This window comes from Rhyacophila brunnea, unplaced genomic scaffold (genome assembly GCF_057557595.1).
Source record: "Rhyacophila brunnea isolate RB1 unplaced genomic scaffold, BYU_Rbru_1.0 scaffold_17, whole genome shotgun sequence".
Taxonomy (NCBI): domain Eukaryota; kingdom Metazoa; phylum Arthropoda; class Insecta; order Trichoptera; family Rhyacophilidae; genus Rhyacophila; species Rhyacophila brunnea.
This window is the reverse complement of record NW_028232827.1, coordinates 34,384,664-34,400,677: the sequence shown is the minus strand read 5'-3', so window position 1 is coordinate 34,400,677 and position 16,014 is coordinate 34,384,664. Positions and strand designations below refer to the sequence as shown.

Sequence of the window (16,014 nt, the reverse complement as noted above, 5' to 3'; positions counted from 1 at the left end):
GGAATAAAGGATATTTCGCACGATTGGTAAAGGAGGCCATTGAAATCCATAGAAACCCTGAAAATATTAATAGGGATGATGGATTACAGTTAAAAACGTCATGGCTTCTGGCACTATCAGCAAAATCCAATATTCGAGCTGGTATATTTGGTCGGAACGACTGACACATTACTCTGAGCAACGTTTGCTCTTAGCTAATCGGATTCCTTTTGACATTCTTAGAGCAACGTTTACATTCATATACCTACACTAAATTTCATCAAAAAACATATCACTCTTGATATTGGCCTCTGCATCGATCCCGAAACCTCGAGGAAAGAAGGAAGGACACACGGTGGAAACACAAAAATCTACACAATATTATCGCCTGCAGCATCCAAAAGCAAGTCACTCAACAGCGGATTACTTTGACTCTTCTTAGGCCTGCCACGGCCGCGTTTACTCTTCTTTGCGTTACTGGCTGAAGAACTGGCCGCTACTTTTTCGATGTGACTATTGGCTGACTTTTCTGAGATTTTGATGGGCGTTGTGTTTTTCTTTCCGGTATTATTCTCGATCGATTTGGCAACCATTTCTGGTGCAGCCTCCATAACTCTGGGCACTCTGATCGGTAGCGAGTGAATTCTTTCACCCGATTCTACGTTTGGCTGTGAAGAGTTTGAATAAATAGATGTATTTTCAATTGTGTAGACACCATTCGAGTCAGGTTTTCTTTTTAGCTTCATAATTGGCAAGCTTCTCTCTTTGGTGTTTTCATTATTTTCAACATCTCTGGCAGGTTTCTGGGTTACAACACTTTTTTTTACTCGACCGATATTAGTTGATGTGCCATGAGTACGCTCACTGTAAAAACCATTTTTTTGGGTAATAAAATTTACAGGTATTGAACTCTCGTGGAATTGCTCCCCGGTGACATCAAGCGGTGGCTGCGGTCGACTATCGTTCGTGAATTGTGAAATGGTGGTGGGTATATTAATTTGCATGTTCACTCTCTCTGCATTAATAACAACTCCGTCAGTTTGACCGTCTGAGGATGATAATTCTTGACATTGGTCAACATTAATGTCATCTTGACCGGTAATGTATAGTCTAAAATCATGTTCATTTTCCCCATCAGGCATGTCTATTACAAGTGAATTTGGACTAGCAGGCTCATATACATTAGGGACAACTGGCATTGCTTTATTTTCAATTGAGACATTATTTTTCCTTCGTATTGCATCATTGTCATAGCTAGTGTAGTAATTTGGCGGTGGTACATTCGGCGGTGGTACATTCGGCGGTAGTACATTTGGCGGTAGTGAATTCAGACTAGCAGGCTCATATACATTAGGGACAACTGGCATTGCTTTATTTTCAATTGAGACAATATTTTTCTTTCGTTTTGCATCATTGTGATAGCTAGTGAAGTAATTTGGCGGTGGTACATTCGGCAGTGGTACATTCTGCGGTGGTATATTTGGCGGTAGTACATTCGGCAATAGAACATTTGGCGGTAGTGAATTCGGACTAGCAGGCTCATATACATTAGTGACAACCGGCATTGCTTTATTTTCAATTGAGACATTATTTTTCCTTCGTTTTACATAATTGTGATAGCTAGTGAAGTAGTTTGGCGGTGGTACATTCAGCGGTAGTACATTTGGCGGTAGTGAATTCAGACTACCAGGCTCATATACATTAGGGACAACTGGCATTGCTTTATTTTCAATTGAGACAATATTTTTCTTTCGTTTGGCATCATTGTGATAGCTAGTGAAGTAATTTGGCGGTGGTACATTCGGTGGTGGTACATTCTGCAGTGGTACATTCTGCGGTGGTACATTTGGCGGTAGTACATTCGGCAATAGTACATTTGGCGGTAGTGAACTCGGACTAGCAAGCTCATATACATTAGGGACAACCGGCATTGCTTTATTTTCAATTGAGACATTATTTTTCCTTCGTTTTGCATCATGGTGATAGCTAGTGAAGTAATTTGGCGGTGGTACATTCGGCGGTGGTACATTCGGCGGCGGTACATTCTGCGGCGGTACATTCGGCGGTAGTACATTCTGCGGTGGTACATTCGGCGGCGGTACATTCTGCAGTGGTACATTCGGCGGTAGTACATTTGGCGGTAGTGAATTCGGTCTAGCAGGCTCATATACATTAGGGACATGTGGTATTGCTTTATTTTCAATTAAGACATTATTTTTCCTTCGTTTTGCATCATTGTGATAGCTAGTGAAGTAATTTGGCAGTGGTACATTCGGAGGTAGTACATTCGGCGGTGGTACATTCGGCGGTGGTACATTCGGCGGTGGAACATTCGGCGGTGGTACATTCGGCGGTAGTACATTCGGCGGTGGTACATTGAACGGTGGTACATTGAACGGTGGTACATTGAACGGTGGTACATTCGGCGGTGGTACATTTAGCCATGGTACATTCATATTCTCATTAATAATTTGGTATGAATTATGAACCTGTTGAAATAAAGAATCACTTCCTGTCGATACATTTTTACGAATGGTAAATTTACAACGGCAATTACGATCTTGGCAACCGCTAGGTTGCCACGGTATTATGGTTTCTTGAGACCGATCCGTCAATCCACTGACATTATTATCAAATGCCTCACCAAGATATTGAGGCAGGACCGTCGAATATATTGAGGGATATAGCCCGCGATGCACGTTTTGCTTTTTTGCATGATGAAAATCATTCATCGCAGAACTCGGCCTTTTAACAGCAGCCTTAACAGGTGTATTAATAAGAGACACATGCTCCGGCGGTAGCTGATAGTTAGAAATGTCAATGAACTCGTCTATCGCAGTCTGGGAGTCGGGCAGTTGACTGCCATCCGAAGATGGATCCTCTGCACTGACGATGGTCTGCGATTGTCCCAAAAATTCGTAAAATGAAGACTCAATATCCTCAGCTGGCAGGTTAAACATTGCAAGATCATCTGTCTCAATTTCGTTAGCCTGGAAATAAACATCAAAATTCTATAATATGTACCTATATTGATTCCGGTAAATTGCAATTTTTATAACATGGTACTGTGAAATTCTGTGAATAATTTACCATATACAAACTATGTAAAAAACGGTGACTCATTGTAGATTTTTGAAATGTCACCGCGTGTTCTTCCTCCTTCTTTTTTCCACGCGAGGAAGAGAACATTCTGAGGAAAATTCTCTCAAATATGGCTTCTGCAATGAGCCGTAAACGTCGAGGAAAGGAAGAACATGCAATGACAACCCAAAAATCTATTAGGGTAACAAACAACCATGAGAGTCTTGATGATTATAAAAATAGTGACCTGATAATAAAATGTGTAACTGACTCAAAATAGTATATTAACATATCGTCACTGTTCTGGCAGAAGACACTAATTCGAAAAAATGAAATATTGAGTTAGTACCAAAATGTTCCTTATTTCAAACTTTACCGTCTGGAAACCTTCTTAACCACTCTATCGCCGAGCGCCCACCGGTGGGCACTTTGTGATGTCATTCACACGCCACGCGCCCACCCATGGGCGCTTTGTTTTAAAATCGTAATGAACGTGTCTAATTATTTTTTTTAAATGAAAGACCTCCGAATATCCCAATGAACCATACACCACACAGAAATATTCATAAATCAAAGTAGTTATCAAGACAATACGATCTTTGTATCTAGGGCTGACACATATGCCGGCGTAAAATGACATGACATCACTGTTGGACAATTTTTATTATTTGTTTATGTAAGTCTTTTCTAAGTGTCTAGAAACGAAAACGGCAATAATTGATGAAGAAACGCCTATTCCACTTGTGAACAATGCTGTTTTTGTTTCTATAATTTTTAATAGCCATAATAATATTACGACAGGCGCCTCATTATTCATATCCATAAGTTGAGTGAATAGCTTTATTTTTACGACTTCCATAATATAAAATTAAAAATAATTTACCCGATAAAAGTTACAAGTGACAAGTGACATGGGTAGCTTTGTAATGCGCTGTCCAAATGAAGCAATACTTTGCCGCATTTTCGAGCGAGGCGAGACGCGCCAGACGGAAATCACCGCGAGTGCGGCTTGTGTGCACATCGCGAGACTCAAATCGTATCATGTGGGCAAAACTTTATATGTATGTATTGCAGTAGTGTTTTATTATGATTTCCGATAGAATAATATTAGATGCATGGTTATATTTGCCACTTATTTATCAAGTAATATTATATTTTTGTTTCATGTTGAGCGCGTTTCAGTGTGCATTTCATAATTTTTCTAAGTTTGTAATATTATTTCGTAAATTTTCGGTGAATTTTATTATTCCTAAAATAGAGTACCTACCTATAAACATTGATAGTGTGTAATAGATATATTTGTGTGTTTGTGTTTTGTCACCCTTCAAAATGGAAGATGATCATAATAATCCTGAGCAAGAAGCCGATGATATTTTATTTTCGACACAAGAATCCGAAGATGAGAAAATTATTGAAATAAAATAAAAAATCTAAAAAACACTATTATAGAATTTATGATGAGATGACCCTGAAAATGATGACCGTGAATAGTGATGACCCTGAATAGTGAAGACTGAATTCTAAATGAAAAAATACATCAATAATAATAAAAGTGAAAAAAATACTTATATATAATATAATAATATAAAAAATAATATAAAAAATAAATAAATATTGTTGGGTGACAGCCCTGAGTGAAAAATATATCGTAGTTTTCCATGAAAAATTAATACAATCTATGTTACCATACATAATATGTGAGTATTACTATACATTATATATTTATTTCAACTTTTTCTATTTTTTTTAGTTTTTTAAAAATGTGTGGCATATAGGTGTTAATTTGATTTTAACTCTTGGCGATAGAGTGGTTAATAAATAAACAGTCTTTATTTTAAAGTCATCCTTTTTACGATTACTTAATAAACTCACATGATAAACCATTATTTCAAACATTTTAACAACTTCAAAGTCAAATTACTCAAAACTAGTATTCTCCAGTTAGTGTGTTCTGCCAGAACAGAGACGGTAATATGTATTATAATCTTATCTATACTATAAACAGGGTTTCCCAAACGTGTGCTGCAATGGAACACTTCGCAAATCCTGAAATTTTAACAGAACACCTTGTTTATTTTCTAAAGTAGGTAAATACGAGGGGAGTTCCATAACTATGTGGAATAGTGATGAAAGTAGCAAGTATTGGGGTTATAATTATTTTTTTATTGTTAGGTAATCCATTTTACTGTCGAACAACATCTTCTTGGCTACGTGTTACAACTGTGAACTTACAACCCCCTGCCATTTTTAACCGCACTTCCATTATAAACTAACAAGCTACTCCCATTTAGTCGACAATAGCGCCTTCGGCTTGTGCCTAAATCTTCTTGTTGGACAGTAGGTATATTTGTACAATTTCAAGATGATTGTTCCATTAAACCGCTTCCAATATCAAAAGAACAAATGGAAGTCTATGATAATTTAAAAAATGATAAATATTGAGCTCCATGCAAACCCATTTAGTGCTAACACCGCGACTGGCGAGTTTGGAGTAATTGGCCATTAGATATATATTTAAATGTGGTAATTAAAAGGTAATTAAAATGTCAGCAGTGATTGTGTTTTAAATTCCTCACAAAATAGTGAAAAAGTGTGGAAACTATCTAAAATGAAATGAAATTGGTTTATGGCACTCTTTGTTGTGTTAAAAATATGATTTACAAATGGTCATGTATATTTAAACAAGGTAATGTCATTATTTGAAGATGATGACCATTGTGTGAGGCCAAGTGACGTCATTACACATGAAATAGTTCTAAAAATCGAAGACGTCCTTATGGAAAATGGTTGGCTAAAACTGATCAAATTCGCAGAAAGATTCGATCTATCCAAAATAACAATTTTCCAGAATTATACACGAAAATCCTGGAATGTCAAAAGTAAGCGCAAGATGGGTGCCACGAATGCTTATGCCACATCAAAAAAGTTGCTGTGTTTGTTGTGAATGTTCCAAGCAGTTTTTAAAGCTGCCTGGCGTCAATAAGAGGAACTTATCATAATGATAACGTGAGTTTGTCATTATGACCCTACAAAAGCCTATGAAGTGACATAAAAAGGCTGATTCAGCCTCCAAGAAGTTAAGGGTTGTACCATCGACTGGGAAGATGATGGCAACAGTGTTATGGGATTCAAAAGGAATCCTGTTAATAGATTATAAACCAAAAGGCACGATTACTACCTTGTACGAAAAAGTTATAAAAAAATAAAAATAATAGGTAACTCGGTAATAGAACAACAAATATATTATATATATCTGAAGAAATTATTCAATGTCAACAATAACTTTGATTTGAATTCAGAATTTACCATATTAATACCATATCTACAATTTCACAATCAATTAATAATGATGGACGATATTCTCGAATTGCAGGAATCTGCGTCTTTCGAAAAACAAAGAAACAGGATAAGCTATCTTGAACAAGGCATTTTTGAGATATTTGAGAAAGTGATACAAATATAGTATATATTGAGAATATGTTTTTTTTCCCATTGATTCCAAGCGATTTGCCTATAGCTATGAGTGGTTTCAATTCCCCATTTGCTTTACTTCGCTGTAATAACAAATAAGCTCAATATTGTTCAATGCATCAAGAAATAACTTATATTATGATGAATGCTTCCCAAGTGGTCAATTTTATGACGCAACGTAGACAGATGAGAATAATTTCCAAAAAAGATAGTGTACGTCATAGACTGAAAGGCAATCTTTGGCCAAATGAATGTAATCTAACTGAGGAAATGCACAATCAGAACCTATAAAGTTTCGACACTCTGGACAACACATTCACTATTTGTTTTACGTTAAGTAAAGCGCACAAGCGAAACTGGGTACAAACGCTAGTATTATTTATTACAAAATGTAGCTACTTACATCAGTTGATATAACATTTTTTTCAACATCTAACACGTGGTTTAAATTGCTATTATCTCTTTTTTTCCCAATAATCTGTAGTTCACCTATTTCGTCTCCATTCTTTTTTATTACATTATTTATAATATCCTTCATCGCCTCTTCCACCTCTTCCACCTCTTCTTTCCTGACGCTTTCATATCCCGATTTTTCCTTTTCAAATTGGTTTGCATCTAGCACTAACACACCACCCACTTCACAGTCATCTTCTATATTTGCTTCTACTTCTGTCTGTTTCTTTTTTCCATTCATACCGTTTTTGGTTTTCTCATCTATATTTACTTCCATTTCTGTCTCTTTTCTCATTTCTTTCGGATTGTTATTGGTTTCCTCTTCGATTATTGCTTTTGTTTCGGTTACTTTCTTGTTTTCTTTTAAATGGTTTTTGGCATTTTCTTCTCCTTTCCCTTCCATTTCTGTGTCTTTCCTCATTTCTTTCAGATTCTTATTGATTTCTTCTTCGATTACTGCCATTATTTCGGTCACTTTCTTGTTTTCTTTTAAATCATTTTTGGCATTTTCTTCTTCTTTCGCTTCCATTTCTGTCTCTTTTCTCATTTCTTTCGGATTGTTATTGGTTTCCTCTTCGATTACTGCTTTTATTTCGGTCACTTTCTTGTTTTCTTTTAAATCATTTTTTGCATTTTCTTCTTCTTTCGCTTCCATTTCTGTCTCTTTTCTCATTTCTTTCGGATTGTTATTGGTTTCCTCTTCGATTACTGCCATTATTTCGGTCACTTTCTTGTTTTCTTTTAAATCATTTTTGGCATTTTCTTCTTCTTTCGCTTCCATTTCTGTCTCTTTTCTCATTTCTTTCGGATTGTTATTGGTTTCCTCTTCGATTACTGCTTTTATTTCGGTCACTTTCTTGTTTTCTTTTAAATCATTTTTTGCATTTTCTTCTTCTTTCGCTTCCATTTCTGTCTCTTTTCTCATTTCTTTCGGATTGTTATTGGTTTCCTCTTCGATTACTGCCATTATTTCGGTCACTTTCTTGTTTTCTTTTAAATCATTTTTGGCATTTTCTTCTTCTTTCGCTTCCATTTCTGTCTCTTTTCTCATTTCTTTCGGATTGTTATTGGTTTCCTCTTCGATTACTGCTTTTATTTCGGTCACTTTCTTGTTTTCTTTTAAATCATTTTTTGCATTTTCTTCTTCTTTCGCTTCCATTTCTGTCTCTTTTCTCATTTCTTTCGGATTGTTATTGGTTTCCTCTTCGATTACTGCTTTTATTTCGGTCACTTTCTTGTTTTTTTTTAAATCGTTTTTGGCATTTTCTTCTTCTTTCGCTTCCATTTCTGTGTCTTTCCTCATTTCTTTCGGATTGTTATTGGTTTCCTCTTCGATTATTGCTTTTGTTTCGGTCACTTTCTTGTTTTCTTTTAAATGGTTTTTGGCATTTTCTTCTCCTTTCCCTTCCATTTCTGTGTCTTTCCTCATTTCTTTCAGATTCTTATTGGTTTCCTCTTCGATTACTGCCATTATTTCAGTCACTTTCTTGTTTTCTTTTAAATCATTTTTGGCATTTTCTTCTTCTTTCGCTTCCATTTCTGTCTCTTTTCTCATTTCTTTCGGATTGTTATTGGTTTCCTCTTCGATTACTGCTTTTATTGCAGTCACTTTCTTGTTTTCTTTTAAATCGTTTTTGGCATTTTCTTCTTCTTTCGCTTCCATTTCTGTCTCTTTTCTTTTTTCTTGCAGATTGTTTTTGGCTTTCTCCGCTTTTGGATTTTTTTTAATTACAGCAGTTACTTCACACACATCATCTATTTTCGCTTCTGTTTCTATCTCTTTCAAATTGGGTTTGTCTTTTTCTTCTTTTAGATTCATATTAATTACAGCATTTACTTTACAGTTATCTTCTATTTTTACTTCTGTTTTTGTCTCTTTCATTTCTTTCAAATTGATTTCTACTTTCCCTTTCTGTAATGCTTCTCCAAACTCCTTTATAATAGTCAACTCCAAATTGGACAACTTTGCCAATTTATCATGAACATCTGTAAACCTGAAATATAAAAGCAAACATTAACATCAAACTCCTTATCAATGAATAATGATTATTTTTTTAATACGTATCAACCACAAAATGCGGTTAAATGAAGATTTTTATTTTAAGAAAAATATTTTTTCTATTACGTTTGTTAATTTGACGTTCTAGTCATGATCCTCTTAATGTATGTAGGTTAAACAAAATGTGAACTGTGTAAAAAGATTTGTGGTTGATGTTGCATGATGACTACTGCGGATGAGCAAACGTCCGTGTGAATGGTGACGTAGAACTGATATTACATTTTCATAACCAACATCATTATTTCTTCTCAAATATGTATCAATATTTCAATTTAGGCATCTTTATCGTAACTTATTTTAACAAATGCAAGGGTCAAAAACCATAGATAATTATACAAAATGTTCAATTAAAAATGCCACAAACAAAATTCAAGTATCGTCTGCATAGATTTAATAAAATAGACCGACACTGTACCGACTACTCCTTATGGGAGTAAATGTGGTGTGATGTGAGATTTGCTATTTGGTTGTGAAGCATAAAAGTGGTATTGTGTAAATTTTTAATTTTGGTTTCATATTATGACAAAGGTATGTTCCAGTAAACGTTTCGGACGGTTCGACAACTAGAATTTGACAGGTCACACAGCCGCAGTAAGTAAACCGGAAATAGTTTAAGATTTGACGTTGGTCACTTTTTGATAACTGTCAAGACAGGACTTAACTTAAAAATAATATTCATTTATCATTTATTACTTCTGTCATTTGAACGACATATCGTGTTATCATGAAAATTAGAATATTTGTAGGATTAAAAAAAATCAAGATGATAAACACAGCATTCTTCGGCATTGTGAGATATTCATATTAATATTTTAGATATTTACACGGTAGGAGTTGCATTGAATTAGGTACGAGGGTGGGTCATTAAGTCCTTAGAAAAGCCGACAGGTGGCGCGACTAGTACTGTAAGCGGTTTGTTTTTATGCAGCGGCACTACCGATTCAGTATGCTGCGAAGTTTCAATCAGATTGGTCGGGTTGTTGTGTGTTTCTCGTACATTTAAAAATGTTATTATGTTATTAAACATTTTAATATAAAAGGGTTAACAGCAAAGGAAATAAAAAATGAGTTGGATTTAGTTCACGGCACATCTGCTCCTTCACTTGCAACTATTTATAACTGGTTAAATGAATTTAAACGTGGTCGTACATCAACAAAGGATGAACCACGCTCAGGACGTCCTGTAGAGGTGACTACACCAGAAATGATCAATAAAATCCACGATATGGTGTTAAGTGACCGAAGATTAAAGTTGAGTGAGATAATTGAGGTTACAGGGATCTCAAAAGGTAGCGTCATTTCTATTTTACATGAAAAATTGGGCATGAAAAAAATTTCTGCAAGATGGGTGCCGCGTTTGCTCACAGTCGACAATAAACGCAATAGGGTGGTGGCCTCTAAAGCCCTGTTGTCGCTCATGCAACGCAATCCGGATGAATTTTTTCGTCGCTTTGTGACTGTAGATGAAACATGGATACACCACTATACTCCCGAGACGAAAGAACAGTCAAAACAGTGGATTGCGAAAGGCGAACCATGTCCAAAGAAGGCGAAAACCGTAAAATCAGCTGGTAAGGTTATGGCTACTGTATTTTGGGATGCACGTGGAATTATTTTCGTTGACTATTTGGAAAAAGGAAAAACAATAACAGGGGATTATTATGCATCTTTATTGGACCAGCTAAAAAACAAAATTGAAGAAAAACGGCCTCATTTAAACAGGAAAAAAATCCTCTTTCATCAGGACAATGCCCGTGTTCACACATGTTTACGATCAATGGCTAAAATTGAAGAATTGAAGTTCGAATTGGTTGACCACCCACCGTATTCGCCAGATTTAGCCCCCAGTGACTTTTTCCTTTTCCCAAACTTAAAAAAATGGCTAAGCGGACAACGTTTTTTTTCAAATGAAGAAGTCATCGATCGGACAAATGCTTATTTTGAGGACCTTCCGAAAACTTATTTTTCTGACGGTTTAAAAAAAATTGAGAAACGTCTAACCAAGTGTATTGAGCTCCAAGGAGATTATGTTGAGAAATAAAAAAAAAAAATAAAAAAAAAAACTGTTTTAATGCTTTTTTCTAAGGAATTATTGACCCACCCTCGTATATCATAGCTTATTGTCAAACAAGACCTTGTCTACGTGTTAAAACTGTGAACTAACAAACCCCTCCTGTTTTTAACCGCACTTCGACTACAGCAACTACCGGTTATCTACGAGTTGTCCACGTGTTAAAACTGTGAACTAACAAACCCCTCCCATTTAGTTAATCGCACTTCGACTACAGCGACTTCCGGTTATCGTCTAGATCTTCTTGTCAGACAGTAGTAATTAATATGTATTATTCATAAGTAGGGGATAGTGGGGAGCAGCGGCGGCTGGTCTAACATCATACAAGTGCACTGCACTGCTTGCATTGCTATGAAACATCGTTCAACATCGTAAATCATATTTTTTCTTCAAAGGTTTTTAATATTATCGCTCACTTATTGTAATACAAACCATAAACCGATGTGCCCATATTGGCATACAGGCACTATGCACCGTATACGTCATCCTCACTGAAATCATTTGCGCCCCGGCAATATATTTAGTTTACTTAAAATGAACCCAAAGCTTAGTATGAACTAAAGCCATTATAAAACAACTTAAACCGTGCTAATCGTTTTTGCCATGCGTAAGTTCCAGAATATCGTGCGCCGACCGGGTAAAATGACATCATGTTGGTCTGAGTAGAGAGCAATTACAGATTTGAATTATGGTTTGTTATTATAGACGCTGCAGCTTACTGTTCACAGTCAAATTATGTTTAGTATCATATTTAGCAATTTCGTATGTAAAATGCCTGTAAAACTAAAAAAAATAGAATTCATTATTTTCTAAATTTAAAATCGGTAAGAAATACAATGTCGGTAAGATATTTTGATTTACGTGTACTCCAATTTAAATCAGTGAAGATAAAAATATTTTTTCTACCTACCACATTACTGGAAAATTAATATTTCATTATCCTGTGTGTTGACTAAACGCAAAATGATGTCGGTTATTTTTAATATAGAAAATTTTTGTACAAATCGCTAAAGATACCTAATGTACTTATATAGAATAAGATGGCTTCCGTTAAAAGTAAGAGGTATTTATCTACTATAAGAGATACAATCGTTTCTTAAAACTAATCCAATAAAGATTTAAGTAACTCGCATCATGTTTCATTAAAAATATTAAATATACAGGTAATTTCCCAAATGTCAATAACGTTTTGTCAAATCAAAAACGCCGAATTGATTTCATTTTTCAATAAGGTAAGTTCCAGCGCAACCTCAAAAATTACAATCCAAAAAATCACCGGCTGCCACTGGTGGGGGAGGTATGGGACGCAGGAGGAATGGGACAGTACCTATAACTTTGAATTTGGTGCCCTTTATAACTTCTTATGTTTGTCAAAAGATGTCGTTGTTGTCCGCATGGTGTAAAATTCAGTCATAGTCAGTGGTGGCTCGTCCATATGCAGAACTGCAGCACCCCCAAGCAAATTGAGAAAAATTTAATATTATAATATACATAAATTAATGTATATTATATGAAAATATCAATATTATTGAAGCGTGTTAAGCTCACCCGCGCACCGATACATCCAATAATAATTATCATACACTGCAATGAAAGTGATGCATCCTGTGAATTCATGCAGTACCATTTTCGATAGAATATACTCGAATAGGCGAAGGAGGTGCGCGGGGAGCGGGGCTCGCCGCTTAGTCTGGTACTGCCGCTGTGGCAGTATTTTCGTGTTGCTAACGTTGTCGGGTACAGCGGCTCTGAGCTAGAATCGACACGCGAGTCACGACAGATATCGAGAGCAACTAAAAGGTGATAGACCATCATCTTTCAAGGAAAAAAGACAATAATCAATGTTATAATGAAATAAAAACACTTATGTTTAATTTTAATAATTTTGAAGTTAAAAGTAAAATATAATCCAAATAAACATTTATTTTTATTTTAAATCAACCGCAGCACCCCCAGATATAATATCCACGAGCCGCCACTGGTTATAGTAGATGTTTTGTAAGTGTTACCGAAAGAAACATTACTCTTCGTTTTTATACATAAAAAGTAAAATTTGACGTGAATAATTTATCCTTCTGGGAGACTGCTGAGTAAAGGTAAAATTATTTTATAAATTTTATTAAAAACTATGATGATGGCTCATATATTTACAGATTATGTTTACATGACCTATAAGCAGATTATTTATACCTGTGACTTTTGTCATTTAATGTGTGTACAGGAAGTTTGGGACAAGTCAAAGAAATTTGAAGGTGAAAAGAAAATTATTCATTATGTAGGTCAGTCATTCTTTTTTTTCAAGATTTTTTTTCCAATTCAGGAAGATCGTTTTTGGTAGCACTGAGTCATGTGGTTTTTGTGTTGCCACCACTTCAAAAACATGGTGGTACACAAAAAATGAAAGAAATATATGCGTTTGAAATAAGATTTTTATCGTTTTGGTGAAGTTAATTAACTCAGTTTAAATTTCATAGTATGTCCCATACCTCCTACACAGCTGTCCCATACCACCCCATTATGGGGAGGAATGGGACAATGTCGACATTCTACCAAAATGTCTTATAAGTCATTTAATATACATGATAACTTAAATAAAATTATTTAGTTAAATTGTGTAAGGTATTAGTGTAATAATCCTGTAATTATTTTGAATAAATTCCATTAAGGACATCTTCATTTTCAACTTTTAATAAAATTGTCCCATACCTCCCAATTCCCCTTACCCGTTTCATGTGAACAAGAAATCACTTTTGTTTTTACTATCCCTTAATTCCAGCCATATTCTATATGCAACTAGTTTGATTCACTGTGTTAAATCAACTGGAAATGATCAGGTTTTATATTTCACTAAATTTTTAATACTACCCATCGATTGTAGCACATCATGCCGACATAAAAATTATAAAACAAGTGGGCGATTTGGAAAAGCTTCGGACAAAAGTAATTTTTAATAATCTTTGTCTTATACATGAACTAAGTAGGTATATATTTTGTACATTTATAATAAATGAATACGGCAATTAAATTTGTGTTCTTGTTGACGACGAGCTATAACAGGTTAAATTTCATCACAAGTTGACATTTCAATAAATGTGTTGCTGTTTTAAAGACAAATAAATTATTAAATTAAATTAAATAAATATTTTATTTATTTAAATAATTAAATAAATTATTAAATTAAATAAAGGAACTGCTGACAATAATTTGTTGTCAGAAATCGCATTCCCGCACAATTTCTGCCAGACCGTCCGAAATCTGAATGTCCAGTCAGAAACAGTTTGATTCGTTTGGTTCGAAATACTGGAACATACCTTATTCCATCACTATTAATAATTCATATTTCACATAATTTATGTATCCCAGACGACAAAGAAAATACATTTTAAAGTTTTGAGGGAGAAAAGTTGTTCTGCTGATCCAATGCCAGCAGAAAGATTTGATAGATTTTAAAATTTGTAGCAATCAATAAACAAACATATGTTTTAAAACCGACGCTTCCTGACATTAGAGAATTAATTGTCACATAAAAGTAGATTGTATCCAAGTGACAGTAGATGGAACATTCTATTGTTTCTTTTTAATTCCAAAGCTTGCATAAAATGAGTATCAAATTTTTGGAATAATAAATTTTAAAATTGGAATAACGAAAACGGAAGTGGTTTCATATTATAAATATTGGAAAATATGCTTTACACGATTTAATATATAATATTATGAATATGATTAGTAAGTTTACCTGTCGGCAGAGATTTTGGTGCTTTCAATAATCTTGTTCCATCTCTCGATGAGATCGGTTTCCGTAAACGTGACGTTGATGCTCGCAAACTTGGTTTTGAGTGTATGCCACGGAGACGTACTCATAGGACACACCTTGTAGAGTGACTTGCCGCGGCTCTCTCGAACATGCGATATCATCATGAACCACTGCACCATGAGTGTGCTGACGTCAGCCTCCAGTAATTCTGAAAGTACCAAGTAATTTTGAGAACATTATACTAATTATATGACTTTAGAGGAGGATACAGCACTATGGACCATATCCAAGTCGTCAGAGAAATTATAGAGCGGCTCCAGGAATACAAACAGATTTCCTATCAGCGAAGGAGTCCGACAAGGTGATACAATCTCACCTAAACTATTTACAGCTACCCTTGAAGACTTATTCGGGCAACTTGACTAGAATGACAAAGGGATCCCCATAAATGGAGAATACCTGAGTCATCTGCGCTTTGCCGATGACAATAATTTTCTCGCAAGACTCAGAAGACGTCCAAAGCAGAATGCAGGAACTCGCTGAAGTAAGCAACAAAGTAGGTTTGTAAATATATATAACAAAGACTAAAGTCATGTTCAACTGCTTTGTGGGCCAAAAAGAGATCCTCATCAATGGCACTCAGCTCGAACAGGTGAAAAACAACATCTATCTGGGATAACAAGTGTCTATAGAATATAGATGCATGTATATTTGATGAAATTGTTCGCAAAGTAAAGCTAGGCTAGAGTGCTTTTGGCTGCCTGAATAATGTCTTCAAAAGTGACCTCTCACTGTTCCTGAAGCGCAAGGTGTTCAACCAGTGTGTGCTTCCCGTAATCACATATGCATGTGAAACATGGACCCTAAGTAAAAGAGAGATCCAGAAACTTAGAGTAGCACAACGTGGTATTGAGAGGTGCATGCTGGGCATAATGCGAAAGGACAAAAAGAGGAATGAGTGGATAAGGAAGCAGACAAGGGTTTGCGATGTAATAGAGTTCATTAAAAGCCTCAAATGGAGATGGGCTGGACACATAGCTCAAAGAGACAATCGTTGGGACAAATTTAGTCATCCAGTTGGTATCCAAGAGGTACAAAACGTCCGCAAGGTAGACGACTTAGAGCCCGCTGGATCGATGAAATGAT

At 35.4% G+C, this 16,014-nt stretch overlaps 1 protein-coding gene across 1 annotated transcript in view; it reads right to left on the bottom strand.

The window, feature by feature from the left end:
* Positions 1–214: 214 nt before the first annotated feature.
* LOC147073996 (uncharacterized) overlaps positions 215–16,014 on the bottom strand; it is a 67,886-nt gene continuing 52,086 nt past the window's right edge. Inside the window, exons 6-8 of the mRNA XM_085944271.1 lie at positions 14,851–15,076; positions 6,935–8,978; positions 215–2,969 (exon numbers count right to left, since the gene is read on the bottom strand). Coding sequence (XP_085800397.1) covers positions 351–2,969; positions 6,935–8,978; positions 14,851–15,076 — 4,889 coding nt within the window. The 3' untranslated portion in view covers positions 215–350. The remainder of the gene's footprint in view (positions 2,970–6,934; positions 8,979–14,850; positions 15,077–16,014) is intronic.